At 40.1% G+C, this 23,852-nt stretch overlaps 1 protein-coding gene across 3 annotated transcripts; it reads left to right on the top strand.

Annotated features, from left to right (window-relative positions):
• Positions 1-198: 198 nt before the first annotated feature.
• On the top strand, positions 199-22,296 carry ptp4a2b (protein tyrosine phosphatase 4A2b). Of its 3 annotated transcripts, none has more exons than XM_082522285.1 (7): positions 199-346; positions 17,247-17,540; positions 17,960-18,068; positions 18,150-18,242; positions 18,338-18,468; positions 19,934-20,008; positions 21,016-22,296. In XM_082522285.1, the coding sequence occupies exons 2-7, from the start codon at positions 17,536-17,538 to the stop codon at positions 21,116-21,118; spliced, it is 516 nt and encodes a 171-aa protein (XP_082378411.1). In that variant the 5' UTR covers positions 199-346; positions 17,247-17,535; the 3' UTR covers positions 21,119-22,296. The 3 variants fall into 3 exon arrangements, with proteins under 3 accessions (XP_082378411.1, XP_082378412.1, XP_082378413.1); XM_082522286.1 differs by lacking the exon at positions 199-346 and adding an exon at positions 383-624; XM_082522287.1 differs by lacking the exon at positions 199-346 and adding an exon at positions 1,611-1,709.
• Positions 22,297-23,852: the final 1,556 nt, after the last annotated feature.

Genomic DNA, 23,852 nt, shown 5'->3' with positions numbered 1-23,852 from the left:
AAATTGGTGACGAGGAAACACTCAAACAAACAAGAAAAAAAATGCTAGGATGATCTGGGATACACGCGTCTGTCGTTTAAAGTTTTCCGAGGTTTGCAGATTTCTCAGGTGGCCCTCATTTTGTTGACTATTAATTCGCACTGCCTGGTCGACATTTTTCCGACGGTCCCTGAAGGTCTTGTACAAACTGAGGAGGAGGCTCCTCCCCGACAACAGTTCCCGACCTCCGACGAGATCTCAGGCTGCCACACTAAAGAGGAACAAAAAGGCGATCTGACAGCGCTTTCTGCACTCCCTCCACTTTCTCCGGGGTAGTCACGGGATTTCAATGTTCAGCTTGCTCTTTGTAAGTACTCAATGACTAAAAGATCTCAGCAAACCTCTGGGAACTTCTTTCTGCGTTGATTGAATGTAATTCTAGTGCTATAGATCCGCTAGAGCCCACTGAAAAGTTGAGTTCCATATGTTAGGTGATCGCCACACTGCCGGGCAGCCAAAGTAAGTTGCATGAGGAGTCGTCCGAGAATAGTGTCCAGTATGTAGCCACGTTAATGGTAGCTCGCAGAGCAAAGCTTAAGACGGTTTAATCGTGTGCTACAATCGGTGTTGAAAATCCCGTTAAAGGTATGAATGTTCATTCTCACTGCCTCAGACATCCGTGATATCCACACTTGAGTCAATTACCTTTGTCTTGATTGTTGCAGTGCTGCTGGTCTAAAAGATTGCTGCTAAAAGCAAAGTGCGTTAGCTAGCCCGCTAGCTAACATAGCTGCGCTAGCTTGCTATCGCGGCTATGGCTTTTTCCCTAAAGAAGAAAATCGCTGACTAGCATTAGGACTACTAACACGACTATGTCATAGCTTGTGTTTTTCTTTTAGAACAGGATACGTTTAGTTGTATTCATAACGTGGTGTTTTCTAAACTGACCGTCGTTCGGAATACCACAAGTGCTAGCGCTACCTTAGCGCTACACGGTGCAAGGGTGTACAGGTTACCGTAGAATTTCTTCTGAACAACGTGTATCATATTGGCAATGAATACTTGTGTTAACGTTAACAATTGTGCTGGCTAGTAGTGCTACTGTTATGTGTATAAGATGCTTGAGTTATTTGTAGTTGTGGAAAGCTGCGTGGTAACTATATGGCGACTAAGCTAGCCAGCTGCCTTCCGCCCTTTGTGACAAAATCTTGACCTGCAGTATAGTTCACCCATATGCTAAAGGCCAATTGCCAGGCTGACGGGTTGATTTATTTTTTTTCTTAAACCGACAAACGATTTGTCATGTCTGTTTGTTTGTCGTCGCGGCTACTGGACTGGACTGTCGTGCTCCTTGTCTTTATTGCTTGCTGTCTGGTTGGAGTCGGAAAATTTGCTCGGTTTCGACGAAAAAAGGAGAGAAAAAAATGGCCAACACTGGAGTTAGGTGGGTCTATAATTTAGCCTCGTCTGGTTTCCTAAAACAGCAAGCGCCCAACCATTTAGCCATGTGGGTTGAAGTGAAATGAGGAAATGCATTTCGGGAGGAAGTTGACTAGAGCAGCTGTGACACTAAAGGCCGCGGCACATTCCCATGCCTCTCAGTTTTCAATTTATGACCTTCCACTGATTTGAGGCTCCCCTCTGGTAGTAAATTCTAGTGGGCGGCTAATACAAGTGAATAGCCATCCTACCAACAGGGCGGATGAGTCAATCAGTAACTGGTGTAACAGGTAAGCTAATTATATACTCCCGATTATGAGTCACTGCAAGGTGACCTGGTTTGCCTGTTGATAGGATGAGATGAGTGATTGCATTCAGGAAAAAAAGCTAAGGGAATGTTGGGACACTACAACAGAAATAATAGAAAGTTGCAGTGAGTAATGTAATCAATAAGGTCTATACTCTTGCTTCATAAAAGGTTAGACTTTCACAACTTCAGTATTGTAATGCTTTGCAGTCTTCAGACTCCACTGGCATTTTATTCTTTGTGGAAGTAGGTCGTTTGAACAGATGACCCGCTTTATTTTGTAGCTAATTGACACATGATGCTCTGGCCAATCTAGAAATAGCAACTCTCACTCAATCTGCTTATATAGCACATCCCTCAGCTAAAGTCAGCCCTATACTGCTTGGGTGGGCACTCATTTTTGTGATCCGACTCTGCAAGGCAAACTTCTATTACCTGTAACTTTTGTAAGCCAAACTTGAATTATCCTTATTTGAGTTTTGCTATTTTCTCAGCTAAATCAAACTTGTTGTTTAAAGACTTAATATGCTGGTTGGTTGCTAATTTATGCCTACTAGGAGCAAAGAAAATGCCCTGTGACAAGATGGGAAGTTCTCAGCCTTGGTTACTGTAACTGTGAAAGGTGAACCCAGTGTGCAGTAACTTGATATCAGCCTACAAAGGAGTGTTACTGGGGGAGAAGAACACCTATGTTGTAGCCTGCTGGCTTTCAGCCCATCAAGCCACAGGGGGGTGACTGAGTGTTGAAAGGTAGAGCAGAGGAGGCCATTCCATACTGACTGCTTAAACACATTTTAAAATTTAGCTACTCTCCCTATCTGTGGTGGGAATGGAACACGACGTTTTTGGTTTTACAATGGGCTCACTCCTATCTTTGGCTGCAGTAGAAGTTGTTTTGAAATTGGTATAAAGTGGCAAGCTAAGATTAGTTGGCCACTGTTTGTGCTACCTCTTTTCAAAGCGATTAAGTGAAGCCCATATGTAGTTACGCATTAGTGGGCACCTATTTGTGAGTAGCTCGTTTATTGCAAAGTGTGTGGATTAATGAATCATGCAGTGATCGGCACAGTGTTTACTGTTGTTGCCACAGTGTTGGGGTAAAGCAAAGGCGCAGGCTCAGTGGCACTGGCAGTGTTTCACAGATTGACACCTCTCCTAGATTGCTGTTGCAGGGGTTCCCGCTGAAACTATAGCAACAGGTAGGAATAGGATCCTCCTTTGTTTTTTGTGTTTACACCTGCCTTGTTTAGCTACAGCTGTCAGAGCTGCAGTTAACAGGGGAACACGGAGTTCTGTGCCAGAACATGCAATAGTAATATGTGTTATTGTTGTTTGAGCAGCTGTGTGTAGGTGCTTGCTTTCTCAGATTTTAAAAACGGTGCTATTTTTGAAGCAGACAACAAACCCTCTGTTTGCCCATTGCCTAGGTGTTTTTTTTTTTTTTTTTTTTTTTTTTGGTGTGTGTGTTACTGGCACCCCCACCCCGTGAGTGCCTCTCGCAAACTAGTGTGTTCATTGTGGCTATAATCTCAAAAAAGATGGATTTGCTACCATGAGCTAAATTGAGATCATAAGGTGATTTATGGTTCTGTTAGGGGCTGTTGGTTTTTAGTTGAGAAAAAAAGTTCCTTGATGACAGCATATAAACAAGCGTTAATTCTCATTATTGCTGCACTCTTAGGTCTTCTTTAGCTTTACTTTGTGAGCATTTACTAAGCACCATTGCTCCTTTTTGATTTCTTATCAAGAGACACCATATTCCCCGCAGGAGCACTTGTTGCTACCACAGGGATAATTGTTGATATGGCAACAGGCATCCCCCGATGCTGCTGTCAGAAGGCAGTTGGTTTCCAAATGTCAGAAGAATTGATGTTGTGGTGGGATCAGCACCTCCCGGCAAAAATGCGAGCAGACATTCTCTTTACTGGCTCGGTCTGTTGCTGAGCGTTGGTCTCGGCACAGAAATGGACTTCTAGACAGTCCTGGAAGTTTACTTTTCTTAATGTTGGGTTATTTTCTATTTTTATTTTTTTAAATTGTAAATCTGTCATGAATTGACTCTTGCACATATCAATTATAGCTAAATGAACCCATAAGCCTGGCACACTTGTAAACAAGAACCATTGTGCCTTTAAACAACAAGGCAGTTAACTTCTACAGGAGCAGCTGTCAGTTATTTGCTAGAGTGGAAGTAATTGTTAGCTGGAATGTTGAAGGAACACCTTGTATTTTAACTTGCCTGTTCTTAAGGATGCACCAATTGTGAAAGTCTGTTATTTGTTTACCCATATATGCTAGAGGGGGAAAAAAATCATCACAATCAAAATGAAATGAGATTTTTTTTATCTGTATTTTTCCAAGTCTGTATTAGCTCTTATTTTGGAACTCTGTATAATGAATTGACTGGAACTAGAAGCTTTCACTGTTCTTGGCAGTCTTAGAGTTCTACTTACTGTTGGTTATTCTAGCAAATGTTTTTAATCGGTCTTTGGTTACTGTCACATTAAGCAATAAAATTAATAAGAAATGCATTATTGTGAATATTTATGGCCTTCCAAATTTCCAGAAAAGGAAGTAAAAAGTGTGTGTATATATATATATATATATATATATATATATATATATATATATATATATATATATATATATATATATATATATATATATATATATAAAAATAAATAAAAAAAAAATAATTTTTTTTTTTTTTTTTTTTTTTTTGGTAGATTTAGAAATGGTCAGCACAAAACAGCCTCACTATTTGTGGACCAACAATTAGGGAGGCCAGTGGCAGCTTATACTTATTAATAGCTACATGTTCTGCATACTAGCTGTGTGGCCAGTATGCAGAAGATGTGACCACAGCAAATGTTCAGAACTTTGTCCAGCAAGAAGGGGTAGATGTTTTTAATCATTAAAAAAGTCACTATAGAAATAATTTGGTATTGATTGTTGTAATTGCTGTGCTGTGATTTTTTTTTTTTTTTTTTAATTTTATTTATTTAATTTTTTGGCACCCTCCGGTGATCCCTCAGAGAAAATGAGTCAACATTTTGCTTCTGATACACGGCAAAAATTTGCCAAATTGAGTGACAGTGTTGCTCAATTAGGAACAGTGAGGTAAATGAGACTGTTTACTGCATCACGATTCTAAATTAAAGGAAGTAGTGATGAGATTAGGTTTCTGTGTGTTTAAAAGAGAGAGGAAAAAAAAAGGTGAACAATTGAATTCCAGAATTGAAAACCGAACAAATACTTAAAAAATAATTCCATGAATAGTTGACTCTTTGGCTACAGCACTTTAGATTTCTTGTTAAAATGCGTCTTTATGCTGACTTTCAGTGCGTAATTCACATGTTAGCATGCAGGTCAAGGTGTGTCTCGTTGCTGCTTTGTGTTCTGTCTGTGTTGAGAAATGTCATCCTGGAGCAGATTTAGGATTGTGAGATGAGATTATAACTTATCAAAGGCGCTCAGATGGCTCAATATAGTCCAGCGACCCATATTCCAGATCAAGCCAGAAAACTACTGCCTTGTCTTTGGAGTCATATTTGGTAATGGCAACTATTACACACATTATTATTATTATATACTATGTAAATAGAACCGTAAAGGTACTGAAGGTTTAGAGTTTTCTTGTAAACAAATGTGATTTTTGTATTTGGAATTGGTTATTGCTCCTCAAGTTTTCTGCAACCAAGACTCCACAATTTAACTTTAAAATGCAGGAGTCAAAGTGCAGATGGTGACGTCAGCCTGATGAATGCTGAACTTTGTAATCAGCATCTGAGTTGTTATGAATGGATGAGTTTTAAAAGTCTTCCAGTGGTCATTTAAAACTTCGGGAAAATGTGTAACGAATTTGGGTACAAACGGTTTAAAGTTTTCTGATCTGTAACTGGAACTCCCCACTAACGTTTTTTGCTAGTTCATCTCTGTATGCACACCATAAAAATTTGCTGTATTTTTTTAGATCCGCAGCATCCAAGCATTGGAGATTTTGTAAGTAGAAATCTCTGCGGTACCTCATTGTTGTTATTTACTATTTTTCAAACCATGGATTTTTCAGTTGGTGAGCTGGTCCACAATCTCAGAAGTAGATTTGGTGCTCCTGCCATTTGTATCTCAATCTTGTATCATTTGGTAACTTGCCCAGCCTTTGTTGACGCACGCAATTGGCACAAACACTTTATATTACCACCTTTTGTCTCTTTTATTAGTTTCCTTTGTGTATTTGCACTTTTGATTCTCACTGAAATCGCAGGGAAAAAGTGTTTTTTGTTTAACATATAATTGGGCAGTCTTTTTTTTTTTTTTTTTTTTCTTTTCCCATTTTGTGAAAACTGATTAAAAGTGGACGTAGGCCAATTATGTGAGGGTAGAACAGACCTTTGTTTAAATGTTTTCAACCTTTTCATTCCCATTTCTAAGGTGCTGAGCCCTGGTCTCTTTCAGTGTATTCCAGAGATGGATCAGTCTTTGCCCTCCCCCTCTAAGCTCTATCAGAAGCCTTTGATCGTTACACTGTTTATCTGTGCTCACTCAGAGGCAGCAAAGCAGTGTGATAAGTGGGCTTTGCCATGTGCAAGTGCATGTGTTGTGGGTGTTCGTCTGTTCATGGACATAGAGGGTGGGGGTTACATGTTCCCATACCTCCCTCTCTCAAACCCAGTTTACACAGACAAAAAAAAGGCAGTACAGCAAGTTCCCTGCAGGAAGATTACCTCTTGTGCTTTAGGGCTACAGAGAGCTAACCTGCTGTTCTGAATAGGGATTGGAAAGAGACTGCCCATTTATGACAATGTCAGCAAAATAAGCTTGGCATTTAAAAGCAACACTGACAATTACACTTATATTTTTATTCAAATATCTTAAAACTCTTATACTTTCAGAAATATAAATGAGGAAATGTTCTTGTAAAAATAATTCATATAGACTTGTACACCACAAGCTCTAAGGGCTATTGCACAGCAGTTATAATAAGCTCTGTCAAAAGTTACACCCGCTCACAACATAACATACTTGGCTGCCAGTAAGTAGATCTAATCAAGATGCAAAATAAGTAGACATGGCAGCTGCATTTGACATCCTCTTTTTTTCTTCTTCTAACTTTTGCTGTCACTGTTCTGAAAAATCACGAGTGTATTCTTTGTGTGATTTGCAAGTTTTAAGAAGTAAAAATGCTTCCCCTTTTTATAAAGGTCAGCAGTATTAGCGCTATTCTATACTAGAGTACCAAGGTTTACCAAGGTCCATGGTTTGTCAAGAGACACTTAATAAATGTGCCTAAGTTACTCCCAGCCATTAAAAATGTTTTAGTCAGTATTTATGAGGATTAGATCAGAGTTGCTTTGGAAACCAGTCCATTTGACCAGTTAAGCAAATTTGTCGCTTGCCAGTTTAATCTGTTATAGCTTATCAGTAGTGATTTTTGTGATGTAATTACAAAGAGGAATTAGCTGTCTTGGTACCGTGAGTAAACAATGCAGCTTCTGTTCTACAGTATGTACGTCTAACCAGGTGTTTCTGAAGAAGACTGCTCTACGATTGGAAAATATTCCAGGATCACGGATTGTTTATGGTTCAGACAGACCAGCAGAATCGTGAGTTGTGCTTATGGAAATGATCTAGCTGTTAACCTGCAACCAGTCATCTTTCAGTTAACCAGTTCAGGGTTGCAGGGGGTGGGGGCATGGATTAAAGCCTGAAAATGGTTGGACAGCATCAGTGTCTGACTGGTCTACTTTCAGTGGTTATTGTTGGGATAAATAGAAAAGTGCTGCCACAGTTTGAATGAGGTTAGATGGGCAGTTCTTGGAAAATGTGTAGTGACAGGTGATTATGATGTGAAGTCCCATGACTTACCTACATCAGTGTTGTTGTTCTTGTTGTTTTCTATAATTATTAAGTCCTAACAATGCATTTGTCTTTAAACATTACTTACTGGAAAATGCCTTGCCTAACCAGTATATCACCTTTCCCTAAAGGCTTAAATAAGAGACATACCAAAGCGCTTTTAACCACTCCAACTGTAACAGGAAAACACCATCCTGTTTACCACCTTAGCATGATAATTATTTACAAACAAAGCAAATGCACTCTTTTAAAATGTATTTTCTAGATGTTTGTCACAATCATTTAAAAACGTACTGCTGCACTACTGCTATTATGCTAATGTTGCATCATGTCACCCAATTATGGTGTATGATTTTTTTTTTCTGTTTTTATTTTACTGTAAGGACTGTGTGTGAATGAGGAAACTATCCCAATCCTGAGTCATTTTCATCTCCCCAGAGTATTTGTCAGCGTTTATATTAACTACGCATTAGTCCAGTGATGAAATGAATCCATGCCATAACCATTTTATATGGATGCTTGAATAAAACTACTGATTCTACAGTTAAGAAGCATTGCTATAGAGTGATTAAATGAATGCATGTCACAGTCATCTTTTTTTAATTTGAGGTCCAGTATGAGCAGCTTTTGATGAATAGAATCTATTAATATTATAACAGTGCCTTAGCAATTGCATGATGATTAGCTACAGTACTAAAATATTAAGACAGATCTCTGATATTTATTTTTTGTCTAAATGGGTTTTATTGAGTAATTTAAAAATATAATTAAGCAATCGATCCTAGACTTGAGTTATACAAGATATACGTGGAGCCATATCAACCGCTATACAATTTAAAGGCCTAGTTAGCACGCGCTAATGGGGCGAAAGCTGTAATATTTGAAGCATGCTCAGATAAGGAAATGCAAATGTATCAGAGTAACTGAGCTTCAAATATTTATGGCGATCAAGTGGCCTCTGATTTTAAAAAAGAGGGGTTGGGGGGAGAAACTCAAGTATGAACCTAACCATGGTTTTGGAGTCTTGTTACACCCCTTATGATGATTGATGAAAGCAGCCATATCAAAGGCGAACCAGTTAGAATGGGTGCATCCTGAATGGGCACAGAACTAGTTTTTATATAATGATCATCTATACCGGAGAGGTGCATTTTATTTTTTTAATTTATTTATTTATTTATTTTTTCTGGGACAGTTGCTACACAGGTGCTAGACCTTTTGGCAGTTCATGTATTTTCAATACTGTTTGAAAATTAAAAGCATGTAAGCAAGTTTAGTGAGTTTCAGTGAGTCTATAAACCCTTTAAAGAGGGTCTGCTGTGGATTGAGGAGTCCAGCTGCTGGGCAGTCCTGAGGATATATGCGTATCGGCTGGCTGACAGATTCATAGAGGGCCATTCTTTAACCCAACCTATTTGTAGCCTGATGAAACCGTGGCAATCCACACACAGGTTTTAACAACAGGAATGTTTTCCTTTCCACTTGCTGTTAGCACTTTTACTTTTTGATGGAGAGAGGGAGAGCAGGTGCCTTTCCCTGAGGTTTAGTCTGGTTTTTAAAATACCCATCTTTGCTTTTTTTATTTTATTTTTTTTTCAAACTAAACACACCACGGGTCTTTGTCACAATGTCTGTGCAGTGCCACCTTGACACAGGTAAACACAGACATGACCGGCTGTGATTCACATCCTGATTATAAGGATTCAAGGGCCGGCGATGTCTCAATCAGCCTGAAAACAACAAATGTTTTGTCCTGTTATTCTATCAATTCTCATGACGTATAATACCTCAGTGTTTTATTTACATCATTGTATTGTTTGTGTTATTACTTCTCAGTTGGTCAATTCAATTGATTAGATTTCTAATTCACTTTCCCATTGATTTCACCAAGTTGGTTAACTTTAACACCAGAATATCCTTAAGTGTTTTTCAACTAATGACACGTATTGTCCTATCAATATTTTGCTCTGCACTTGTGCTGGTAGTACTAGGAAAAATGGCTTACGCATTGCTGTATAATCCAGCTTTGATACTCCAACCTCAACCCGCATGGCAGGTGAAGAAATGTTTTTCCTGTTCTCAGAAACGTTTTGAATGGGCGCACACCAGTTCTTCCCACCTCCAGCCTGAGCCTCTTCTTTCTAAAATCCCCAGGAGTGTGCAGCTCATGGGAGGCACAACAACAGTTTGGAATCACTATTGGAGTTCCCAGTGGAGTTTTTGCATACGGGCCACCCTCCCTTAATACAGTCTTGTTCAAGCATGTCTGGGGATTTTGGTTTGTTTGTTACACTATGAAGGGGGGGGAAGGGACTGGTGAGGCAAAAAGGGGGGTAGAAGCTGAACTAGAGTAGGGTTTTGTGGGGGGGGGGTTGTTTTTTGTTTTTTTTGTAGTTTTGTGCACATGTTTACTTGCATGCTTGCTTGCCTGTATGTCTTTGCTTTTTCAAGCGTGACTGATGACAAGGGCGTGTTGTGCTGCCCATTTCTTTTTAATGTTTGTACTGTTTGTTGAATACTTTGGTGACCTGTCACCATAACCTGTACTGACATGGGTATTGCGTTGTCCTTGGAATTATTAGAAAATGTTTGTTTTTTTTTTTTGTTTGTTCCTCCTCCCCCATTGTAGCACAAATTCTCAATCCACTGAATTAGTTTGATAGACACCATCATAAAATGCCAATGAAGCGTTTTTTTTTGTTTTTGTTTTTGTTTTTTTTGAAACACGTACATACATATGGAACAATTTCGGCATATCATTTGGGTCCTGCATGCTGGGGCTTCTTGTGTAATGGGCTTTATCTGGCACCTGCTGTGGTCCTTCAATTGAATTGGGATTTGAGGAGTTGGGGGAACCTGAGAAATTTTTGCAGCGTGGTGGAGGACATTGTTCTGCTAGAGGAAAAGGACCTGAGGTTTTCTGGTAGAATGTTTCATTGTAACAAGATGAACAAGCTTTAGTCTCGTGTAAATGGGGGGGGGGGAACCCTTTAACTACTACTTCTTCTTTTTTTTTTTCTTTTTTTTTTTTTTCTCCTCTCCCGGTCCAGCTGGCAGGGTTATTTAAAAAAACAACAACAAAATAACAGGAAAAAACAGTCGTCATGCAGCTGCACCTGAAGGCTAGACCCTTGTTTTTCATGATTGGTTTTTACCCAGCATGTGACATGTAAAATAAATGGAAGGGTGATTGTGATATAATATAATATTGGGGGAGCATATTTTGTTACAGTGTTAAATAAGTGGTCCATACAGTAAACATTTTCATCTTGGAAAACGGACAATCATCAAAGCTCGCTATGAATAACCATAACCTACTCTTGCTCCACATATGAGTTTGACACCCACCCACAAGTAAACCAAAGGTCTGCAGGTAATTTGTAATTGGCTTAAGTGTATTTTTTTTTTTTTATTATTATTATTATTATTATTATTATTATTTTTAAGTTCTAAAGGTTGGGGTGTGTGTGCTAGTACGGCTGTTTGTATCAACTCTTTTCTCTCCCACTAAAGCATTAAGTTCTTGCTTTTTCATTCTTTATCTCTTTTTTTTTTTTTTTTTTTTTTTTTTTTTTTTTCCCCCCCCTTCTTAGCACTGTCTTACAGTAACAGTAGTGCTGTAGTGAGTGTAGTGCTTTCTTCTTCATCTTGGGTTTTTGGTATGAACACTGTTAGGGCTGCTCCAGTTTGAGGTGACATACACCCACCCAGCCTATCGGTTGTATTGATGTCACTACTAGGAACCAGCTGGACCATTGGGTGATCCTCTGATTTATCTCAGCTAGTTTTTACCCATTGCCTTTTTGTTTCTCTTCTGTACTCTTTTTGCTCTTTTCCCCTCTTGTTCTAATCTTGCTAATCTCTTGTTATGTCCTTACAGGATGTCTCTTCAAATGACATCTTGCTGGCTTTCTTCGTGGTACTATTTCTTTGTCTCTGTCCTCTTTGACATTTCCAAGTATATTAGTTATCTTTTATTTGGCTCTCATGAAGGCCACAGGAATGAAGGCAGGTCTCTATGATACTTGGCTCCGGTTGTGCTCCTCCTGGTTCGTGGTTTCTCTACGTTTGTTTGCAGCTGTCAGCGCTTCTCAATCTTCTCGAGTTTCACATCAGTGCCCGTCATATCAGAGAGGTAAAGGGAGAATTTAGTACTTTGCTGTCAATACAAAGTGTCGTATTATTTGTGAAGGCATTCTAAGAATGAGGTGGGTGCAGCAAGCATGTAGGTGAGTGTATCAGAGCTTTTTTTTCATTATCATTGCATGTTGCTGTCATGTCAGTGAACATGGTTTCCTCCAGCTTGCCCTCTCACCCTTTCCTCCTCACATGACAGGTGCGCTCCTGTACTTTTCGACTTGGCTCTCATGGCAAAAATTAGGCCTCAAGCTGCTTCAAGGCAGTACAGTCTGGTCATGCCCAGTCTGGCTCCAGACAAAGCGTCAGTAAAAGACGGAGAGCCTAAGCTAACCTCAAACCACCAGACTGGGATGCATGTAAAACTAATATTTTTCACCATGGGGGGAGGATGTACTCAGACATTTTGTATAAAAAGTCTGTTTCGTCATTTGGTATTCCATGTCTCACTTCTGTGTGTTGATGTATTTGTCTTTCTAATTTTAGAGCAGCCTGCCTCACCCACTCCTAAGCTTGTGGCTAGCTACACTATGTGAACAGCGTGCGTGTGCGTGCGTGCGTGTGTGTATAGTAGTCCTGGTGGGAGAGTCATGGAGACGGCCCACCTGATAGCTATCAAGTGCCAACAAGAGCTTCTCACAGCTTTAGCTTTGCAGTTATGGAGTCTTGTTGCAGTAAAATCCTTAACATGGCGAAAGCCTTTTAATTAGCACTCCCACTGTAGCACTTTACTCTTCATGCACTTAAGCTGTGATAACTTCACAGCTGCCACCTGCAGCGTTTTATTGTTGATATTCTGAGCTTAGTTACCACTTATCTTGCACTACAGGATAATGCCATATTCATTTAGTTTGTTTTATGTCTGACTTGACTTCGTATTTCACCAGACAGTTTGATGAATCAAGCAGAAAAAAAGAAAATGAGTTAGCAGCTGCAGGATACCCACACCCTGGTTCCCATTCTTTTGCCATTTTATCACCTGTTTAGGTTTGCGTGTCCTTTTCTGTTCTGAGATACTGCAGTCCTTATCAGCTAATACTTGAACTCCTCGCTCTCTCGTCCTCACAGTCTTACTCGCTGTCTACCGTTGCTTTGCCTTAGTTACTCTTAAGAGGGTTCTGGTGAGGACCAATCAATTTGGGAAGTTCTTCCCATCCAGCCTCAGTCCTTTTCCCCTGTTTCTTGCTCCAACAGCCCTGTTCCAACAGTGAACACGTGATGTTGAACAGGGCACCAAGGGAGCTTTCTCTGAGCCATTGTGTGGGCCTCTGCCTTTACTCAGTGACCTTTCTCCCAATTTAGAATATATGTTTATACATGGACACGCATGTGCAAAATGCCAGCTGTAAGCCCAAGTTCTTTATAATACTGTTTCTAGTATTCATAAAATAATCTCACATTTAGATAATTTAGTAATTTTTGCAATCTTAGTTAAATACAATTTTTAAAAAGTAATGTTCGTTGATGATTTTGAATGTGGTTCTCACATGTAGTAGGTGTTTTGGTCTGGTTTAAAAATGGCAATGAAATTTTATTTGCTTCATTTGCTGCCAATTTATACAAACAAAATGGTATTGGTTAAGTTTGTATTTGTAAATAAAATTGGGGTTAACCAGACAGGAAAAGCTTAGCATCATGAGCTCTGATGATTTCAGGCTGTCTTCACCTTCTAGAACTTTCTTTTTCTATTTGTATTACATATATCTATTTTGTGAAATTGTGTATGCTGCACTGTTTTGTGGCAGAGCAGCTGCAGAAAATGTTTAGCCTGTATTTAGCAAAATACAGGCTAAACATTTTTAGCCTGTTTTTTTTAATTAGTAGTTTGTCCTAGCATTCTTACAACATTTCCACTAAGTTATACCAGCCATTCATGTCGAAGTGACTAGAGAGATCGTTAACACGCTTTCGGTCTACAGTTTGAAGGTTTTTCTGTCGACGGCTGCTCGTTTCCTGTGTGGTTAAACATACTTGGCTTGTACAAACACATTTGGTGTGTATCTCTGTGCATTTTTTTTCTTCCGTCTTCCCTGATCTAAGCAGTGCATAGCTGCAGAACCAGTTTGCAAATTTCAACAGTAATTTGCATGCATTCCCGACAATGTTGTGATGGCAGACTGGGCAGCAGCTGGGCAGGCCCAGTGTTACCACAGTTTGCTTACTTCCTCTGAAAGGCTTAGTCAGAACTGGTGGCCAAAACTTTTCTTCATCTTTCCGACTTTCTTGTTTATCTTCTGTTATGTAAGGCAATTTATGAATAGGTGACAAATAGCCAGGTATGGCTATTGGGTTTGAGTTGAAAGTTTGCACATTTGCTGTCATTTGTTTTCACCTCAAAGCTTAGAAGATTCAATACGGGACCCTTGCCTTTTTCACTTTTTTTATTTTATTTTTTTCTTTTTCTTTCTTTTTTCATTTATTTATTTATTTTTTTGCTTTATGTACCTTATGTCAGAGACTTTCTGTGGTCTCGGGCCTGGAATTGCTTCCTGTGCCGACATCGCCTATAACGATGACGTTGGAATTCACCTTACGCTGCTCATTGTATTGTTGTTGTTGTTGTTGTTTATTGATCACAAAGTGCTTTGTTAATAAAATATTCACAGAGGAAGAACTTATGAATGATCACTTAATAATTCATTTAAAAAGCACATGCACTGGTCTTATCTGCACAAACAAAGCTGCCTGTGTGTACTATTGACCGTACGGCACAAATAGAATCTAAATCAAATAGAAACGTACAAACAAAATAGCAGAAACGTAATAGATTTCTGTCAATCAACAAGTGAATTATGTAATCATTACAGCTCTAGGTAGTGAGTACGGTGAGAAGGGATTGCAACAAAAACATGAAGCGCCTGAATTTAGCTCGACTGAGACTGCATTTAGCGTAATACTTGCTGCTTAGCCACACCTCATGTTCTGCACCTGGCCCTGAGGTGCTTTAGTTCGCATACACTTGTGTTAATTCTAAAATGGGGTTTCCCATCTGCCCCCCCCACCCACACACACTCACACTCACACACGCACACCTGTAACCCTTCTTGTGGCAGCATTTGGAACACAGACTGTATGAAGTCACTTGGTCCATCTGAGCAGCTATCCACAATCCAGTTGCTTTTCATCCTTTTAGCATAAGCTGTCATTGTGGTGTCCTTGGTGTGTATTTGTGTGCGTGTCTGGTTCTTTTGTTCTTTGATGGAGTTTTTTTTTTTAATTTCTTTTTTTTTTTTTTTTTTTTTTTTCCCAGTCTCTTAGTCTGCTCTCCTCCTTTTCAGTCAGGTTTCACAGGTGAAAAGCACATGCTAGCTGCCCCGTCTCTCCACTTATCTGTCCTTTTCATTTCTGGAGGATTAGGAGCTGATGGGGGGGGGGAAAAACAAAACAAAAAAAACCCTTAGAAGCCTGCCCGACTTTTGTCCAGGCTTCAGTTGTCAGATTGTAGCCATGCCACACTCTTTTCTGTCGGGCTCAGTGGTGGTAATTAAAGGCATCACAGATGATCTTGGCCATCACACACCAACACACAGGCGCAAACAAAGTCAAGGCTGCTTTGAGTGCCATTGCAGCTGTTCCATGGGTTGACACACTTCTTGTGTAGTGGCGGTGTGGTTGATAGTACATATCAGGCTGGTTGACTTGAGACAGGCTAAAGATGGAAAAAGCTGTCACTCAATTTATTTAATATTTGAATGTATTATATAAAGCAGCTGAGAGTACAGAGTCTTGTTTCATTCAAAATAAGTTTTTATAAAAGGGGAGCATGGGATTGAAATGCTGGGGCTGTTTGAAGCTTTGCCCACCCGTTAATCCGCACCTTGTGACTGCTGCCTGTGACATGGTGCTAAAGTCCGAGCCTTTTTTTTTCTTTTTTTTCTTTAGCGCACGTACGCACGCGCAGACACACACACTCTGGTGTGTGGTAGGTGTAGAGATAGTCAGCTCTTGCCGTTTTTGTTTTGTTTTTAAATGCTACCTCCCCACCTCTCTCCCATATTGCTCTGAGAAGGTTCCAGCCAGTTTGTGGCGGCTGGATTTAGACTGTCAAGGACTTGGCACAGTTCAGCTGCTCCGTGGCCAGTTACAGGCCAGACATTACCTGTTCTGAAAGACACTGTTATGAAGTGTCTGCACTCCATGCTGTGAATATTATTAGTTTTCCATTTTGGTGACGGGTGGTGAATTGACAGTGATGTAATCCAAAGGTGCGTTCATTTCACTGCAGGATTAACTGGCTGGAAGGTAGAAACAGTCATGATGGGGATTTTTGAGTGTCTATACACTGTCGTTGTGCTTTAGTTCTTTTAAAGCTACCTTTAGCTGCTTTGTTATTCACAGGGGGTCGTCCCAGCAAGTAGCTCCACATGTTTGAGTTTTTAGCACCAGGTGACCTTCCTGATGCAGCCCCAGGGGATTTGTCCACCCCTGGAATCAAAAATAGGATCTTTTGCTTCTGTGAATGTGTAAACCTCTACAGCATGGAACAACCTTTATGTTGCAAATTCCAGAAGCTGATATTTGAGAAGTGAAAACACTGACAACAACTACAAGCAGACCGCAGATCATGTTTCAGTTAATCAAGACTGAAATGTATGCCTTTAATTACTAGGGAAGTGAGCTTGTTGGCTAGACACTTCAGTAATGGTGGTGGTGTTGTTGGTTAGATTCAGAAATACTAGTTGGATTAACTAATGGTTTGTATGTATGAGTCTGGGCTGCTGGGTAGTCACCTGCCACCTGTGACTCTGCTATTGGGATTTGTAAATGAGTAATGTGGAAGAACAGACTCAAACTAGTACACTGGCGTGTTATTTTGATCTAAATTGTTGTATGTAGTTTAATCTGGCATAGCCTAACTTCAGCAGAAGTGTGTGGCAGCTAACCTGCAAGGAAAGAGGCATGCTGATGCTAGCACAGTTCACTTAACCACACTTGGTGAACTAATCTGACATTGTGCGTGTGAACAGTGTTGTGCAAGGCTGCAAAGTGCCACACATTTCAGCAGCTTTTAAAATGCTGTTGGAGGCACTGAAGAATGTGATCAGCAGTTTTGGTGGTTTCCGTAAAACATTCAACAATGTTTGAAGATGTTTAACTTTGACCTTTTTAGTTTGTTGTTAATTAAAATCACTTGTTTAATGTAGTCATATATCCCTAGTTATTATAGAAAGCCTTTTTGATGGGGAGGAAAAATAATCTTGTATAAACTGAAATTCCAGATTTATATCTGCTTTATTAAAGGCTCCTTTAATCTGTACTGTTGTCCACCCAGTGCTCAAAAGTCAACATGTGGTATATTTAATCTCCAGACTAATAGTCAAATATAATCATGATATGCAAAATGTATTGTGGTTATTACCATTAATCAGCTGCAGATGTGCAAATTTAACAAGTATCATATTCTGTAACGACCTGAATCGGTGGCCTCCTGCTTGTGCAGACACTGGTTATCTGTTTGAAATAAATGGGTGCTGTTTGTGTGCGATCTCGTTACATTTAAGTCTCCCTTTCTGTGTTCTCTTCACAGGGTTTCTGTGTTGACTTGAGCCGTACCTATATGGCGTGTGTGAGCGGAGAGTTCTGCCAGGCACAGCACCTCACCTCTGTGGAGAAGTGAATCGGCCGCCCCCCGAGGGACTACGCTACCCAGAAACCCCCCTGACTGCCAGCGCACTAGGAACTGCTGACTTTTCCCAAAGGCCCTCTGGGATATTGCGTAGCCCTTGGCCTGATTGCTCTGCCCTGTCCCAACCGATACGAAAAACCTTTGCTTTCTACTTTCTTCTTGAACAGCCAATCACAAACAGCTCTCCTGAATGGGGTAAACTGATTGGATGACTCCTGGATAGTCTCCTCATCTTCTTCTGTGTTATTATTTTTTGTTATTAACTTTTTTTGGTTTTGTATTTTTTGTATTTTTATTTTATTTTTTTAAATCCCAAAGTACTGTGGACTAGTTTGTTTGTTTGTTTTTTCCTTTTCTTTTGTGTTATCATTCTGTGTACATCATCCCATAGTGAATACCTGTTGTCCTCCTGAGCGACCCCCCCCTCCACGTGTTGTCATTTTTATTTATTCTACCCTACATGAAAACATACGTTTCCTAGCAAATTTTTTTTTGAGGGTTTTCTTTTCTTTCTTTCTTTTTTTTTTTTTTTTTTTTTTTTTTTTGCTGACTTCTGAGCCAAAAGTCGCTTTTGTTTTGTAAGAGTTTTGTATTGTAATTGTTTTTTTTTAAAGCCGTCTCGCCAACATGAACCGCCCCGCTGCAGTTGAGATTGTCTACGAGCGCATGAGGTTCCTCATCACCCACAACCCCACCAACGCCACACTTAACAAGTTCACCGAGGTATGCTTACGTTTGTGTTATTGCTGATTATCAGATTCCCAGGGCTCTGTCTCAAATGCACCCTTTCACGTTTTCTGCCAGGAACTGAAAAAATTTGAGGTGAACACTCTGGTTAGAGTTTGTGATGCCACCTATGATAAGGCTCCAGTAGAGAAAGAGGGGATACAGGTCTTGGTAAGTGTTGACATACATTTTCGTGGCAGTCTCTTACTGGATGTTTGTGCTGTTCAACTAAGTTATTTGATGACGATTGATGTTTTCTGCTTTAGGACTGGCCTTTTGATGATGGTGCCCCTCCTCCCACCCAGATCGTGGATAACTGGCTCAAGTTGCTCAACACCAAATTTCGAGAGCAACCCGGCTGCTGCATTGCCGTACACTGTGTGGCAGGCCTCGGACGGTATGTATGGTGTACAGTTGGCCTCCTTTTCACCAAAACTCTTTTTTCTTACGTGCCCAAATAACAGTCCTGCGTGCAATAAATGAGAAATGTAGTGGTATGTTTTAAGTTAGAGGGTTAGAAGGTGGTTATTTGGGTCCATATCAAAGTGGCTGCAGAGATAACTGAGACATCTGTTCTCAAAGTTAGACGTGCCATTTCCAAGGCAGCAACACAGCCTGTCCCTTGTGTAACGCAGCCCATTTGACCCAGTATCTCATCCTTTTGTTTTTTCCCGCCCTGTTAGTAATCTGGTTAGTGTGACCAGGGACCATTTTATTGCTGCGGTATTAACAGTAGCTCCAGAGAGATGTGGTCAGAGAAAGCATTCACTTGTTGTTTCTTCACTATTGATCACACAGCATTGGCTGGTCTTGCCTTTCACCCCCACCTCCAGAATTGAATCCTCAATACTCATTAGTGATTCATTTAGTAACTCAAATGATTGTCTCCTTTTTCTCCTCCTGTTAGAGATCATTTAAGCAGCTGATTGTCTTTTTACTGAGCACTATCATTAGCTACAACAGCCGGACATTGGTTCTGGGGGGGGGGGAAGCGCTAGCTTTCGAATACATTCTATCTAGTTATGATCTTCTGGAGATGAAAATATGCACACTTCTTAGTCAGAAACCAGTGTGACAGTGAATTACAAACAAGTTATGCTGAATAACAACACAAAGTGTGAAAACAAATAAGGCATAAGCACATGACATGGGGGGTGTTTGTGTGAAAATGTCTTTCCTGACCACAAGTGCAGAGTTAGCCAATCTGCTCTCAATGGCTTCTAGCGTTTTGCATTGCTGTGGCATTCCAGAGACTTTCTAATTCCCAATATTGGTTAGACTGGCATTTTCTGACTGCGTCTCCTCTCCTTCTTTCCTGTACTTTGTTTACTGCAGTCATATGAGATTTCTGCCTTGCAGTGTGATCTGCTTTAAACAGGCTAACACTTAAGCCTTCAGTGTAGGAGGCAGCAGTTATGTGCCGCCTTTTAACAGAGTCCACACAACATTCTCACATTCTGTCTGTCTTGAATTGTATGTGAGAAAAAAGCCACTAAAACAACTGCTGTCAGCACTGAGCTCTAACCTGCCGAGTGGTCTGGAAAGTGTTTATGTTTGTCTTTTCTCACCCCATCTCCTGTTGTGAGAAAGGAGAAGCCTTTTACTGTAACTCATCAGTTAGTTTTGTGTTTGAGGCTCAGGGTGTGAGCACAGTGCCCCAGCAGGGCAACAGTGTACTTGTGCACCCCTGTTGAGTTCCCAGGCCTCTTTTTCAGGTTTAAACGCCCCTTTCTCATTCCTTCACCGCCGTATTACTGTGGAACCATGTGACTCTTGGCATTTAATCTTCTCTTCTCCTTCTTTCTTCCTTGGATGCTCTGTCTGCTTGAACTGGTGGTCCACTGGATTTCTTCACCTCACAGAGCTCCAGTCTTGGTGGCCTTAGCCCTCATTGAGTGTGGGATGAAGTATGAGGATGCTGTGCAGTTCATAAGACAGTAAGTATACTCTTTGCTTTTGTACTAGAACCATAAAAGGAGGCCAAGTCTTATCAAAGATTATTGCCTTTTTAAGAGACTTGCAGTGTAAATCAGACACAAGGTGTGCTGATACTGAAAACTCAGACCTCCATAAAACAAAAGAAATGATTAAATGCATTTAAGTTGGAGGGATTTAGAGTCATGGAACTTTTTTTTTTCTGCTAGGTGATATCAAAGGTCCTTTTGGGAGGAAGGTGCTTTCAGAACTTTTTTGTTTTTCCTTCCCTGGTTGGAAAGCTAATGCACTGTATTAGTGAGTTGGTTGACAGCATAGCAACATTTGGGCTATCAACAAAAAGTTGAAGGATGCTGTGAACAGAGCTATGGACTCATGATAATCAGAGTTAAAAGGGACCTATTTTTATGCTTTTTTAATTTAGATAACCTGGCAAGTGAGGTGGACTGAAATGCCTGATTAATATGTGCCTTTCACCCACATTACCAGCATGTGCTGCTCTGTGCCCAAAGATGGCATCCAGTAACTATAACAATTCACTTGGTGGTTTTTCCTGTAATCCTGCTTAATCTTAATTACTTTTTTGTGTTTGGATGGCCCAAGCAGTTGAAAGGAAATGCTAGCATGTTTTGTTTTATCTTTTTTTTTTTTTTTTGGAAGAGCTATTTGACATTAGCTGTGTAAATGACAGTCCTTCTTTAATGTATGCTGTTTACATAGGTGTGTTGTTTGCTTTAAATATGCCAGTTGCAGTGTGCTGCACCAAAACATCATGTGATCCCATCTAGACCAATGACAGTACACTTGAGTCACTGAGAAATTCCCATTTTAAGCCCTTACGCCAAAGTAGAAGATGGAGTTCTAGGAATTCAGAAGTACTAGTTCTGACTCGCTTGAAAATGCTTGTCAATCTTTTATAACTCCTGTAATCACCGTCATGTTTTAATGTGCTGCATTCTTTGTAGTCACGTTATTTAAAGAGCCTCTCCTTCTTTTCTTGTTTTCACAGGAAGAGACGTGGAGCCTTCAACTCCAAACAGCTTCTTTACCTCGAGAAATACAGACCCAAAATGCGTCTGCGGTGCAAGGATAGCATCTGCTGCGTTCAGTAGGCTGCCTGTCAGTGCGTCTTTCTTGTGCACATCTAGTGGGGAATCTTCCGATAACGGGAGAGATTTAAAAAGAAAAAACAAAACAAAACACGGAGAGTGCTATCAGTAATTATTGTGATGATTTGTTAACACTGAGTCATGGTTAATTGAGAAGGAAGCGAGTGATCAAATGAATGAGTCCAGATCTGGGGATCCACCAGCCGAACCAATGAATGGAAGGTTAAAGCACACAGATAGGCCCGCCACCCGGTTTATACTGTTCAACCACGGGCCAGAATTTTTCAACTTGAGTCCATCCTGTCTCTTATGGGGTTTTTATTTGACTTTTTTTTTTTTTTTGTTCCAGTTTTAATCATGGGATAACAGTTTCCATTTTTTGTGAATGTTTATTTTTACACAAATGTGGTGATGAAATTATATATTCTCATTTTGATTTCCACTATTGATATTTTATAATTGGGCCAGAACGACATACTTTTTTTTCTTTTTTTTTTCTTTTTTAAAACACACATTGTGACTGTGTCTTTTTTGCACAAAACTCAAAGGTTCACCTGAAAAATGCAGTAATGTTTTTTTTCTTCTTACCCTTCACTTGCTTTAATGTCACTTTCAGTTTAAGGGGTCACTGAGTTTGAATATGTCTGTAATATTTATTCACAAGATATGTGTGGCAGTTAAGAGTTTGGCAGGGGCAAGGACACTTTGTCATCCAATAGTTTTAGTTTTATCTGTTTGAGAGCCATGTCTTTTTTCTTCTTCTCTCTCTCTTTTTTTTTCTTCTTTTTCTTTAAATCTTGTTGGAGTGCAATAATCAGTCCACCTCAGATATGTCCGCCAAACCCTGCTGAGTGTCCTACGCACACATACACACGAACTGCAGATTATCATCCAGGCCGTTTTAAAAAAATAAAAAACAAAACAAAAAAAAAATACAACAAAAAACAAATGTAACTACAACAGGTACTTGTAATTTCATTCTCTCTCCCTTCTGGGGCTACAATAGGACTTTTTACAGGTATGCGTATTTAAACTCTTACACAGAGCCTAAGATTCAATCTGAAAGTCAAGCTGGAGAAGAATGAAAGTGGTCAGTTTTTTTTAATCATTGTACCCATTTTGAAAACATCCCCAATTCATATTGGTTCTTTAAAGATAAATAAATTCAAATAAAAAGCAAACTTGTCTCCTTCCCACCCCCCCAAGGTTGTCACAGTCTGAGTGGGCACGGGCGTGATGTGTAGTGAAATGGGTGTTTCGTATGGTGCTTGTGGCAGATAAGAAGTCCCTGCCTAAATGCCGCTGTCCTAAAAGTTCACTTCAACCAGAGGAGCTTGTAAGAGATCCATCTAAAAGGAAACCATGGGAATGCATGGTTTCCTTTGTTTGGAGCAGTGAAGCCTAATTTCATTTCCTGGGCCACATGCAATGTACTTTGAGCTTAAATGGGAAGTCAGTGTAAAGACGTTTCACCTACACAATCCCTGAGATATCTTTATATAATATGCATTTAAAAAGAAATCTTAATTTCTTTATTAGTAAATTACTTTGTTCTTTAGAAGTAGGAAAAGCTGGAAAATGTATGAGGGGAAAAGGTTTTTCAAAACAATTCAGTGGCTGAATTAGAGACTTAGCAGGACCAGTTCTGGCCCCCAGGCCTTGTGTTTGACGGCTTAGAATAAAGTTCGGGGGGGGGGGGGGTTGTACATCCTGTTGGATTGTGCGGTTGTCTTGTTGGGTTTGCAAGGCTGCAGTGTTTCTGGTCTTCCTGTGTATCTGGCTGATATCAGGGGAAGGGTCCAGCTGCAGTCCCGACAAACCCCCGATCCCTCTTTACCCATACTTGATTCCTTACCCATGCTTTTTGAAATACCTGCTTCATTATGCTAAAGTATGACACACTTGGATATCACAGGATATCTAAACCAAAACTTCCTACTTCCTGTGCCAGTCATTGTTAAAAGTTCTGGTATGAAGATGGTGTGCATTTAAAATCAACACATAACAGTCAGTGGGTTTGAAATGTAATGTCAGACAGTGCCATCCAGGATGAGTCAGTACTTCCAGAAGCATATATGAGACACATCACATTCCAAGGATCCTGAATTGAAATCCATGGAACAATTCTGTAACAGTAGAGGTGGTGGAAGTTCTCCCAGGGCTGCGGAAAGCTTTTTAAAAGCTTTTTTTCTTTGTCTTTTCTCTGATTGGTGATTCACACTTTGCCTACCCACACATTCTCCATATTTTTTCACATGTGGGTATTGGTTTAGTCATGTGGTAAAAAATTACATTTTATTTGGAAAATTCAGATGTTTAAAGCAAAATGTCATCTTTGTCCCCCCCCCTTTGTTTTTGTGTTTTGTTTTTTAAACTGAACAACAACGCCGGCTCTCACCTTGCACTTAGTGATCAACGCAATCAGTGCTTCCGAGACAGTATGTTCTCATTAGACATGTCTGTCAAAGGAACTCCCCCATGTCCTTTCCTCATCTGAGAGTGAGTCAGCACCACGTGGAAAGCACAGGACACCGAGGTACCGAGCGATGACTCACAATCTCAAGTGGTAATCACGACTCCTGCCAATACCTCAAACAATTGAAAGTGCCCCCTCTGCTGCTGAAACGGTGTCATGGCGTGAGCAGTGAAGTTGTTCCACTCACGCTGAGAGCGATGACAGTTCATTGGTAGTTGCAATGCGTCTCTTCCTCCTTTTTACTTTTGCAACAACACAAAT

The sequence above is a fragment of the Aulonocara stuartgranti genome (genome assembly GCF_965226115.1).
Source record: "Aulonocara stuartgranti genome assembly, chromosome: 22".
Taxonomy (NCBI): domain Eukaryota; kingdom Metazoa; phylum Chordata; class Actinopteri; order Cichliformes; family Cichlidae; genus Aulonocara; species Aulonocara stuartgranti.
This window is presented reverse-complemented; position numbering and strand designations above follow the sequence as displayed.

What these genes read in the sequence shown, in the direction of transcription:
- ptp4a2b (XM_082522285.1), top strand. An exon ending in CACTTAACAAGTTCACCGAG is followed by an intron (nt 18,069 to 18,149) that starts GTATGCTTACGT and finishes GTTTTCTGCCAG; the next exon opens with GAACTGAAAAAATTTGAGGT. An exon ending in GCTGTGCAGTTCATAAGACA is followed by an intron (nt 20,009 to 21,015) that starts GTAAGTATACTC and finishes TTGTTTTCACAG; the next exon opens with GAAGAGACGTGGAGCCTTCA.